General features: G+C 43.9%; 1 protein-coding gene across 1 annotated transcript in view; it reads left to right on the forward strand.

Moving 5' to 3' along the window:
* Positions 1-12151, forward strand: part of PDE10A (phosphodiesterase 10A) — a 262401-nt gene that overhangs the window by 167706 nt on the left and 82544 nt on the right. Inside the window, exon 3 of the mRNA XM_019549980.1 lies at positions 2863-2891. Coding sequence (XP_019405525.1) covers positions 2863-2891 — 29 coding nt within the window. The remainder of the gene's footprint in view (positions 1-2862; positions 2892-12151) is intronic.

Here is a 12151-nt window from a genome sequence, read left to right on the forward strand (position 1 = left end):
GACCATCTATAAACTCACTAGGGGGGACCAGAAGGGTTTGGGAGAGACCTTGTTTCCCGTAGCGCCCCCTGGCATAACAAGCAATAATGGCCACAAGTTGTTGGAGAGTAGGTTTAGATTAGACATCCGTAAGAACTACTTCACAGTGAGGGCGGCTAGGAACTGGAACCAACTTCCAAGGGAAGTGGTGCTGGCTCCTACCCTGGGGGTTTCATAGTTTTATAGTTTCTAGGGTTGGAAGGGACCTGAGTAGATCATCGAGTCCGACCCCCTGCCATGGTAGGAAAGAGTACTGGGGTCAAATGACCCAAGTAAGATGTATATCTAGCCTCCTCTTAAAGACCCCCAGGGTAGGACCCAGCACTACTTCTCTTGGAAGTTGGTTCCCGATCTTAGCCACCCTGACCGTGAAGTAGCACCTCCTGATATCTAGCCTAGGGTCTTTAAGAAGAGGCTTGATGCCTACTTGGCTGGAGTCATTTGAGCGCAGTTTTTCTCCTGCCCAGGCAGGGGGTCGGATTTGATGATCTACAAGGTCCCTTCCAATCCTACTTCTATGATTCTGTGACCTGAGGAGGTCATTTAGTTCAACCCCTGCTCAAAGCAGGACCATCCCCAACTACATCCTCTCAGCCAAAGCTTTGTTTACCCAGGTCTTAAAAACCTCTAAGGATGTAGAGTCCCCGGTCTCTCTGGGTAACCTGTTCCAGTGCTTTACTGCTCTCTTAGTGAGCTTTTTTTCTAATACCTAACCTAAACTGCACTTGTTGCAACTGGAAACCATTGTTCTGCCACCACTGAGAATAGTCTAGCTCTTCCACTAGTGGTGGAGCTAGCTCTATCTGTTCAGTATTATAGGACTATTTTAATATTATAAAAGCCTATGTCTGTCTGTCTGTAATGCTTTATTCACACTCTGATTGGCTGATGGAAAAAGCCAGTCAGAGTGCTCCAAGTGTGGGGGAGCACCACCATGATTCCGAAGGCACTTTGAGGACTGGACAGAGAGTGGGGAAGCCGGGGCCAGCATGCTGGCCTCAGCTCCCCCACCCCTCTCCCTGCAAGAGGCAGAACAGTGGCAGCATGGACCATTAGGTGGCAGCACTGCATGCCAGCCCCCTCTCCTCTGCATCCCGCCCCCTCCTCCCCCCTCTTCCCCCCCGGTCATTCTTGACAGGCAGTTGGCTAGTAGATGTAATATTTATCTGAAACTATGCTAAGGTATAATGCTGGTGTTTAAATATGAAATATGTGGCTTGGCTTAACATTCCTCAAACTATTTAGGGGAGATGAAATGATTAATATTACATTTTTGTTGTAAGTTTTGTCCAGGGCTGATTGTCCCAGACACTGTTTTTTGGGTTTGTTATTTAAATATGTGCCTTAAACATGAATCTGCAAAATGCCTGTGATTGCAATAGAGCACGTTGCACATTTGTTCAAGTATTCATGTGACGGGATCATTTTTGTGTTTGAGATGCAATGAAGCCTGTTGAGAATAACGTGTGTCTGCACGTAAGCAGACATGGTGATATATGAGCATTGCCATGGAGACATTTGGCAGAGACGCAGCATTTGAAAATCCACATCTACGCAAATGCACACAAATATGTGTAAATACGGGTTATCATAATAAGGATATGACTTCTTTTGTATAATAAAGTCCAATTTCTGCTTTGGAATTAATTTCCAAATAGCAATGCTTTAATTTGTTGTATTAAAAATAGAAAGATACAGCTTGTTTCCTGTTGTCTGTTAAGAAATAGCTATAAAGGTGAAGTTACATGAGGAAATATTTTCTAAAGCCCCTTTAAGACATTACATTTATTGTGGGACATATATGAGAATCCAGTAACAAATGGTAACAGGGAGATAAACCCCTTTGATCCCATAGTGCTCAGCTCTCCCTCCCTCAAAGGGAATAAGGGTGAAGGGGCTGCTTGCAGTCTGGGAACCTCTGCCCCCAGCCCTTGAAAACACTGGGAGCTTTGGCTGGGAGCCTGGCTCCCAATCCTATCAGAGAACCTATTTAGCTCACCAATGGGTTTTCTTGGGGCTCTTGCTTTCCAACAGCCTCCTAGTGCCCCCTGGCTGGAGAGCCAGAGCTCTGAATGTTTCATAGCCCATAGCACTTTTGTTGTTGTTTTATATGAAGTCTGGATGTAGCCTAAGTTGGCTTTGCTGTGATTCTTGTGGTAGAGGCTATCTAGTTATAGAATTGCTTTTCCTTTGTGCATTTTCAGAAATGTCATGAAGTGTTTTTAGACAGTACTTGTTGTTAGGTGTAATTTTTAAAATGTGTATGCTAGAATGTTTTGTAGATGGTGAGTCCATCCTAGAATGCATTTCTAAAATTAAACATATTCTTCTAATGTGCTAATCTGGAAGATGCAACTCATAAGTGCATGGTCACAAAAGCTTGTTTGTATACCTAAAGAAGTCAGTTGGCATACTGATGATTTCAGTAGGGCTGGGATTGGGTCCACAGCTCCAAACACCCGTCAGTAGATGGCCTTTGTTTCTCAGACTTGCTTCCCAGCATAGATGTAAACTTTAGGACCGACTACAAAGATCATCTATTCAGTTAGACTACTGCCAGTAGTACAGGAGCGGGGAATTAAGTATTCTTGTTAAATATTCTAATGAATATTTTTATTCTCTTTTATTGCATTCCAGATGTAGCAGACTTGGTTGCATTTTTAAAACTGCAAAATTTAAGTATTGGTAAAGCAGATGCTTCAGCCAGTATATTGGAAAGTTTTGTACCACAGTGCAAAAGTTTCTTGAAGGGACAATATCTTGTTCTGCACTTGTTCCAGAACCTTCCCAGAGCGCCTAATTGTTTGTTTTGTTTCCTCACAGATGAATCGACTCCTAAGGAAGTCAGCAGGGTAAGTACTGCTTACAGTTGTTTCTCCATCCCCACTAGGAAAAGAAAAGGTCTCTGTGGCCCACTGTTCACTTGAGATGACTTTCTTGCAGTCTCTGATCAAGTCTGTATACCATTCCCTGAGCAAACTTATACCTCCAGAGAAATAGCTGGGAGATGTTAGATGTAACTGACAACTTCCAGAGCAATTAATACAACTCCCGCCGCTTCCCCCATTCCAAACATTTGATTGATTGTAAACACGTGAAGATCTCCCTTGTTCGTTAGGAGAATAAGAGTTCATGTAAGCTATTTCTGTGATCCCGTGTAAACACGTTGTTTCAAGGAAATAAGCAATTCCTTCAAACTTTGAACTCTAACTTGTTAGTCATGTAACTACCAAATATTTAATCAGTGTTATTACTATGAGATGGGAAGCGTAAAACTACCGAAGAGAAAAAAAGACCAGGAATACATCTTATTTAATTACATCCTTTGAGATGTGGTAGAGTACAGCAGAGTTACTTTTTTGTGAAATATTTTGCAATGTACTATATGAAATCTAATGTGAAATACTTCTTAAATAATATATTTATTAGTATGTTCTTGAATGATATGTTTCTTTCTGACTTAACCCTATATGTAAGTGTATTTTACAATGAGCATGCTCCTTGCTGAGTTATCATAAGCTACCACATAGTACTTTGTCCTAAGTAGGATGTGTACTTTTGTTTCTATGTTATAAGTTGATATTATAGTAAGTAATTCTTTTGTACTTTCAGTTGTCTTAACCTTCTTCCACCTGATATACAAACAAATGGCTGTCAACTTTCTGATTCTTTAAATATAATATTTTCTCTGCTCTTTGTCACTTAACTAACTCTTCTATGATTCAGGTTCCTCCTAATGCCTTGTGCCAATTTTGCCATCAGAGGGTAACCCATCAGCTTACCCCCCACCATCACCCATTTTGCTTATAAATGGAGTACTTGATGCGTCAGAATTGCATCCTGTTTGTATTTGCTTTCTCACAAAAATTATTGCTGCCTTTACACTTGGAAAATGAAGTAGTGAGGTAGTAATTTCTGATCTATGATAAACTAAAAATACAGAGTTCTGTAGCCAGTTAATCTTACCAACCGTCTTTCAGGCAAAATAATAGTTTGTATTTTTTTCCTCCAAATTTACAACTGTTTTGTAATAGTTCATTATTCAAATAAACACTTTAACTTTTAATGTATTACAAATGGTATCCACAAAACACTACAGCACAACTCCCCACGCCCCAAAAAATCTGGAATAATTATCCCATTACTTCAAAAATGTAATTTGCATAACTGCTCTTTAGATAAACCCAACAATGATCAGTTTAGTTTTTAAGCATCTTTCAATGAGTCTATCATCTCAACATTTTTTTTAAATTTCTCTACGAGGATGATAAAATCTAAGAAAATGTTGACATAAGTTTTTGGATCATTTAGAAGTGTGGAAATACCAAAATTAAGGGCCTACCATGATGGTTATATCTTTAACATGACTAAAACCATAATGCTTTTACATGGTTATAGTCTTAATATCCCCAGTTGTTTTGAAATCCCTCATCGTTGCAAGGGCTAAGGCATCTAATTACCATGTTTCCTTGTATACCATCTACCCCAAATATAATATTTTGGAAGGCAGAATAAATTAAAAAAAAGATTTTTTTTTCTAGAATGATGGCTGCATGGAGCTGGGACAGAGTCTAATCTTCAACTCACTTGGATTCCCTTTCCTGCTCAGATAAAAGCTACAATTTGAACCCTTTCACAGCTCAAATGACAGCAGCTCTAGGCTGCTCAGCCAAAAGTTGAAACTCTAGCTGTTGGTGAAGACTGGATTACCTGGGAGGATGTAGGATTTTGAAAGGAGCTAAAAGCAGTCTGCAAATCTTGGAAATAGAAGAAGAGAAACCAGAAGTAGCTACCAAATAGCAAAATTGCTAAAGAAAGGATAGCTTGATTAAGGGAACATCAAAGACCATTAAAAGGGAGAGGAGGTTATTAACATGCATGGAGTGAAGAGCAATCAGTAGGAATCAGGTGGATTATAATAAGCCACAGAGACATAGCAAGCCAAGTTAAACCCTATGGGAGAGTGGGGATGCATGTAGACTCCGAAAGAGGGGGCAAGGGCATGTGGCTTCTGTGAGCAGTGGAGAGCACGTGGTTCCCACAGCAGGGCTGGGGGGACACATGAGTTCTGAGAGTGAGGAGAGGGGGCAGGACAGGGGAACGAGGGGAGCAGTTGCTAGTGCAAGTGCAGGCAGCAGCCTTACTTGCTGGGAGCTTCAGAACAGTCTCGGATGAGTTGCCTCTGCATGTGCTCTGCCAACCCCAGCTCTGTTGCTCTTAAAAGAACAACAGCTGGGAACTGTTTTGAAGTTCCTGTCAGGACAGTGCCATGGGGGCACAGACTCCATCAGTATAGGGGTGATTCTGGTGCCCCTTCTAACTTGCTACCTGGGATGAGTGCCCATCTCGCCCACTACTGGTGAATTATGAGGTCAGTTAACTCCCCCAACACTGCCTGAATAGAAATGTCACTGTTGCTGCTGGGCAGTTATTTTTAAACTTTTGGTAGAGTAGGAATCAAAGTGAGGTATACCACGGCACCTCCCCTGACTCTTCTGTCCCTGGAATTTCCTCCTCCCTCCCTGTGGCTGCTGGAGGGAAGAGAAGGAAAAAAAATCATCAGCCATCCAACAGTATCTCCGTGTTTCTGTTGTTGTCAGAAAGTCAGCTTGCCCTGCATAAAACATGCACCCTGCTTTTGGAAGGCTAACTTTAGGGGAAAGGGTGCATGTAGTATTATGTGAGTTAAAATGAGTTATCTGGTTACTGTACTGATATTGTTCTGACACTTAAATTAGTAATCCTGTTGTGTAAAATAAAAACTACAGGAAGGGGTACAGAAGTCTCAGTGTTTGAAACAAGACTATGGCCATTCAAGTTTTAGGTTCTCTCTGGTCAGTTGTTTTGAATTTTTCGTGTTGCTGTAGTCTGTGCTGTGAGGAGATAAGTCTGGTTTTCCAATTTGTAGAAATATTAGAGTTGTATGCAAATTGGTTAAGTTTTGCAGCCAGTCTACTGAATGTGAACTGTGTATTGTAATCCTGAAACACCTTATTTTGGTTTAAGAAAGATCATTGTACAATGCAACTTTTCCAGCTCTGCAAACTGTATACATGTATACTATATTATAATAATACTTAAACAAATGGCATCATCATAGTGGTTCAGCATATTATTGATTTATATCTTTCTCAGATTGTAAATCCTCTTAGAAGTGGTGCATGCATCAGTAATTTGATTCAGAACCAATGTATGATGCTTTTTTGTCTCAGCCAGCCTTGTTGAGGCTAAGTTACAAAAACTGAGGAGTTAGAATAGTTAACAGTATGCTTTATATTACTTAAGTACATCTCAGGATTTTTTCCCCTCAAAATTTCTTTATTTCTTCTCTCCCCCCCCCCACGCCTTCTTTCTTGTTCATTTATATTTACGATGTTAATTAAATGCCTATATGATGCTTAAGGTGCTCTAACACTTTCACAGTAAAATCCCAGTGCATTAAACTAACAATTTGAACAGGAACCCAGCTAGTTAGCCATCCAAAATCCTCTTTCTACTCATTTGGCTAACTTGATAATTTTCCAAACCCATCAGCAGGCTGGTGAATGATGCCTTACCTGTCTTTCTTTTCATAGGACTTGATCTCCCAGAAATCAGCTTCTTTTTGTATACTGTTCATTTGTCTGCTCAGAATTTCTCTATCCCATTACAACTGTTTCCTTTCCTATGTTGCATTGCACAGGTGGGTAATTGTTTGAGCCTGCAGGCCACATAGGGAGCCTTGCTGAACTGTTGTGGGCCAGGTCAGCACCCTACCCCCTCCTCTCCCTGCCACCCAACAGCTCGGATCACTGGATGGGGTCACAGGACAGTGACAATGCAGGGCTAAGGTTGGGGCAGAACTGTGATCTGCCTGCATGTCTCTGTGATGGGCATGGGTTCTGCAGGCAGGGGCATGCAGGAAGTGGATTGCAGCGTGACCCTGGCACTGTGCTGTCACTACCCCAAGATCGCAGCCCCAGATGTAACCTCATCCTCTCTCCCTGGCCACGTTCCCTGCCCATGCAGCACCTGTCCAATCTGCATGGAGACCCCAGGATTGTGGGGCTGGGACAGAGCCATGATACGCTCCCTGTATGCAGAACTGGGGCTTTGTCCTGGCATCACACTGTCACTGCCTCATGATCCCAGGGCCTTCCTAGCTGTGGATGCCTGTCTCACTTGTGGACATCTCTCCCTGCTGGCCTGCAACCCCATGCTAGCTGCTCTGCTGATCACCCTGGCTACCTGGGTCCCACCCCCAGCAGCGGGTACAGGATGGATGGGCTGGATGTCTGGGCAGCAGGGTTGGATCTGGCAGTGGCAGCTGGAAGGAGCTGCCACTGAATACTGGGGCTGCCAGGAAATGGAATCCAGCTGCCATGCCACCCCAGCCCTGCTGCTTCCCTGGGGCAGCGGGACCAGCTACACGTATCATGGGCTGGGCTGCCCCTTGCACCTGGGCAAGGTGGGACTGAGGGCCCCACCACAGGCCAGACAAAAATCCCTTGGCCAGCTGGATCTGGCCTGCAGGCTGTATTTTGCCCACCTCGCTGTTTTGGCTCTCACAACTCAAACTTGATGAAGAATGTCAAACTTCAAAAGCTTGTCTAACTCTATCCCAACTATACAGTCGGTCCCATAAAATATTAGACATCCTTCCTTTGCTCAGTAGAGGAGGAATGGCTGCTGGGAGAGAGACGTTTTGACTGCAGAGGCACTCCAAGTTCTGCCAGTAAAAGTTCTGAAGTCTGCCTCAGCCTGCTTAGTATTTAGCATCAATGAGGAGGTTGGTGTTGAGTGGCTTCAGCAGCAAAGTACAAACAGATGCTTGATTAATTAATTGCTTTTGTCTGGACTCTTAATTACAACATAACGAGCCTTAATTAGGTGTTAACAGGAAGGCATCTTCTGAGGGGTCAGTGTTCTGTGACAAAATATCAGGCATACTTAACTACTATGCCTTTAATTATACAGATTAATAGAAAATGGTGTCTTCTGTGCAGTTGAATAAGCTGCCAGAGTTAGTCATAGACTTATTCTGTATAGGTCCAGTTTATTTTTTCAAATGTGTGATTTTTATGGAACCTCTGGCAGGCAGTAGTACAAAGGGATATATATACATCTAAAACTATTTAATTTTAGTTTATATAATATTATTTGAAAAAACAGTATTTATTAAAATAGGTTCTGGTAGTGCACTGCCTATCTTCAGTCAAAACCCCAAACTGTTACCAGTGTTACTGGAATGTAGAAATACCTCAGATCAGGATTTGATTTCTGAAAATACTCTATTTTAATTATTTGTGGGTGTTCAACACCTAGCAGAAATACAAGGCTTTAAGTAGTTTGTGTGTCAGTATGGTCACTTTTAAGGCAAAAATGACACATTCTTATTTGTTAGTCTTGCAAGAATTTATCTCTGAAGATTGTACTGTTGTGGAGAAAGGATTAATTCCTTCACAGTATTAGTAAAATGCCGTTTCTTCAGTGACAATAGGTCAGTCTTCTATAGTTGCTGCAACTCTGTGACTCTGGCTTATCTGAAAATTGGAAATGACATTAAACAGACAATAAACATTTACAGTATCTGCCTCAGATCACAGGGAGTAGCAGTTTCTTCCATTGTCACTCAGTAGGTGAGGCTGAATAGACTATACAGTCCTGCAAAATTTACTAAAGTGGAGAAAGGTCTTGTGGGCAAATAAGCACTGAGGACAGGGCTTCTCAAGCAGTACCACCAACCATGATAATTGCAATGACTTCCTTTGTTAATTAGGAACAGTTTGGTTCCCCACACTCTTTCTCTTCCTGTTAGAGCTACATGGGAATTACTATCTTTGCTTTTGCAGCCCAAGGGTAGAGAGAGTTGATCTTAAACGGCTCTGCAGGGAGAGGAAAGAACACAAAAAGATATTTGTATGGTGGTTGATCTTGGTGCAGAGCTGGCATATGTAGAGTCTAGAGTCTATGTCAGCTCTGTGCCTTGTACACAGAACCTTAAGCAAACATGGTGTGCTTGTTATGGGCCCAGTGATATTGGCCCATGTTCGTTTAATGGCTTGTTTTTCCATGTTTGCTTCCAGAGTACCCATAGTGAACTTTCATTATGATAAGTATCTTTTTTTCATAAACTGTGATGATCCCAGCAGCAACTCTCTTTGTAGTTTACAGTATAAACACTATGAAATTAATACCTGGAACTGACTAACTCATTTTCAAAACTTTATTCTTAGAAACAGCAGTAATACTTTAATCCTGCCCTTTCCTCCTTTTGGACTTGGTGCTTTTGGCAGCTGCTTTGGCACTATCTAACACATTTGTGTAGCATGTCACTTAGTATTAGTAGGGTTACCATACATCTGGGTTTTCCCAGACATGTCCTCTTCTTGAATCCTCTGATCTCTGTCCAGGGGTTTTTTTAAAATATGATCAAAAGTCCAGGATTTTGCTCTGCTCAGCATCTATGTTTTTCCCAGCACTTCCCAGCTTGTCTTAGCAAGGAGTGGCTTGGAGCTGGGGGGGATGGGAGCAGGGCGATTGGAGGCAGGGTCACCATGTATTTGTGTGCATGCACATGGCTGGCACGCATCTATGCAGGGTGATAGGAGCAGCTCCAGCAGCTGGATGCAGGTAAGTCTATAGGGAGTGAGGGTTGGAGGGCCAGGGGCTTGTGGGGTAGGAGGGAGCACATGAATTTGTGGAGGGATAGGTGTGTGAGATTGCTTGCTGGTGCTGGGGGAAGCTCTCTGGGCAATAGGGCTGCAGCAGGGAGTGGGAGGTGGGAGGAAGTGCTTACCCCTCCAGTGGAGGAATGGTGCGCAGTGGAGAACTGCAGGGCCAGGCCAGTGGTAGGGGCCATTGTCCTTGCTTGCTAAGATGTGGTGGCCAGGAGGTGCTGCAGGGCTGGGGAGAGCAGGGGGCTGTGAGTCAAGAGTGAGAGGCACCAGACAGGGTGGGGGACTGTGGGTTGGGAGTAAGGGACACAAGCAGGGACATGGGGGGCTGTGGGTTGGGAGTGAGGGGCACCAGCATGGCCCAGGGGGGTAGGGTACTGTGGGCTGGGAGTGAGGGGCACTGGCAGGGCCAGGGGTCTGTGGCTTGGGAGTGAGGGGCAATGGAATGGGCAGGGCACTGGCATATCATTGTCCCCACACAATCATATACCCCTCGCTCCCCTGACAGATATCCCCTTTTTTGGAACTGGAAATATAGTAATCCTAGAATTATAGAGTTTGCACCCATGCTTTCTGGGTATAATCGTCATAATTGCTCGTCTTCCCTCTAATCCATTGATTGATAAAGTTTTTTCTTTATATAACTCTTGGAGACATCAAGTTCATTATTTATTCTTCACACACTTTTTTTTGATGGGATTTAAACATTTTCACACTGAACCAGGAATGAATGCTAACAATAAAAAATGTAAAAGAATTAGGATGGCTGATGCACATCCTGTAGTCTTCCTTCAGGAAATGATGCACATAATGCTGCACTCAATATTATCAAAAGAAGATGCCAGTGTGCTGAAATTTGGACAAACTAAGGGGGCTTGTGGATACTGATGGTGATGTTAATAGACAATGGGGAAAGACAAATAACCAGCACAGTGGTGGGCAAGGTGTTACCATATTTTTTATTTTGATTAAAGACGACTTTTGGAATTATTGCAAGTGAAGCATTAACCATAAATGTCACTTGCCAAAGCTTTTTTAATGAACAGGAGTATCCCGCCTACCAAATTAAAATATTAATTGACTTCAGCAAATGTTTTTTCTGGATGCTGTAATCTGGGTAGGTGACATAACTGAGATACAGCATAGTTTTTATGACTTGTTAAGTGAATATCAAGGTGTGCATCTGGGAGCCCCCCAGATCTGTGCATGGGATGGGGGCTGGTGAGGGGATGGGCTGTCTGCTGCAGGCTTTGGCTCCCTGCCCTGCTGCCCTCCACCAGGGCCTCTGCAGCATGGCAGGTGCATCAGGGCAGAGTGGGGCTGGGTGGGAAAGCCTCCTTCCCACTGTGAGCCCCGTGCTGCCCTGGTGATGTGCCTCCTGCCTGCCCTGGAGCAGCAAGGGCAGTGGCGGGAGTTACACCCCTCGCTGCTACAGGATGGGCAGGGGGTGCATCGCCAGGGCAGTGCGGGACAGCAGCAAGGAGCTTCCCTGCCCAGTCCCGCTCTGCCCTGGCATGTTGGGTCCTGCCCGCTGGGCTGCAGAGGCCCTGGGGGAGAGTAGCAGGGAGCCCAAGCCCATAGCCAGCCTCCACCCACACAGATCTGGGGAGTAGGACCCCCCTGCCCACCCAGAAGGGTACAGTAGCATGGAACCAGCCCCACCCCCGGTATCTCCAGACAAGCAACACAGCCCTGATCTGCTCCCCACTGGGGCTCTGTAGCTGCACACTGTGGCCCTGGGCCCCAAGCCTCACACATCACCTGGCTGGGCAGCAGCCCCAGCCCTGCCCTGCCGAACTCCATCCCTCCCTCCCTGTGGGGGACTCAGTTCCCCTCCCCCTCCCCACTTACCTCTGGGAGTTGCTCTCTAGGCTACCTGGTGGGTATGTGCTTGTACATGCATATGGCACCCCCTGCCAGATTGCCCTTGCTCCCACTCCCCCAGCCCCTTGCAAGCTGGGACTCTTTGCAAAACATCTGCATGTTTCTCTGTTAAAAAGACAAATCCTTGTTTTTCTCAGGTAAAAGGGAAAAAACGTGGGGGGACTTGCTTTTTCCGTGGGAAACAAAACCTGGATCCCTGGTCATAAAGAGCATTTTATACATGAACATCCAATTAATAAAATACCTGTGTATGGTGCTGCAAAGTTCAGTTTTATTTACTGAGCAAGTTATATAGTGTGTGTCCTCGCTAGACAAAACAAGAAGGATAGACATAAGGCAAATACGTATAGCAGGAATTTCTCTCAGGCTATGTACATTAAAATTAATTACCATGGCAGAGCAAGCTTTTTATAGTTACTTGCTTTCTAGTGTCAAGATTTAAACAATATTTCCCACAGGAGCCAACCCAGATTACACTGAGTTATTTTGGATCAAGGGAATTTCTTTACGCTTCCTTCCCTTCTCTACTACATTAAAAGCTAGGTCTGTACTGTAAGCATTTTATTATGTTC

The sequence above is a fragment of the Crocodylus porosus genome, unplaced genomic scaffold (assembly GCF_001723895.1).
Source record: "Crocodylus porosus isolate Cpor-Errol unplaced genomic scaffold, CroPor_comp1, whole genome shotgun sequence".
Lineage (NCBI taxonomy): Eukaryota > Metazoa > Chordata > Crocodylia > Crocodylidae > Crocodylus > Crocodylus porosus.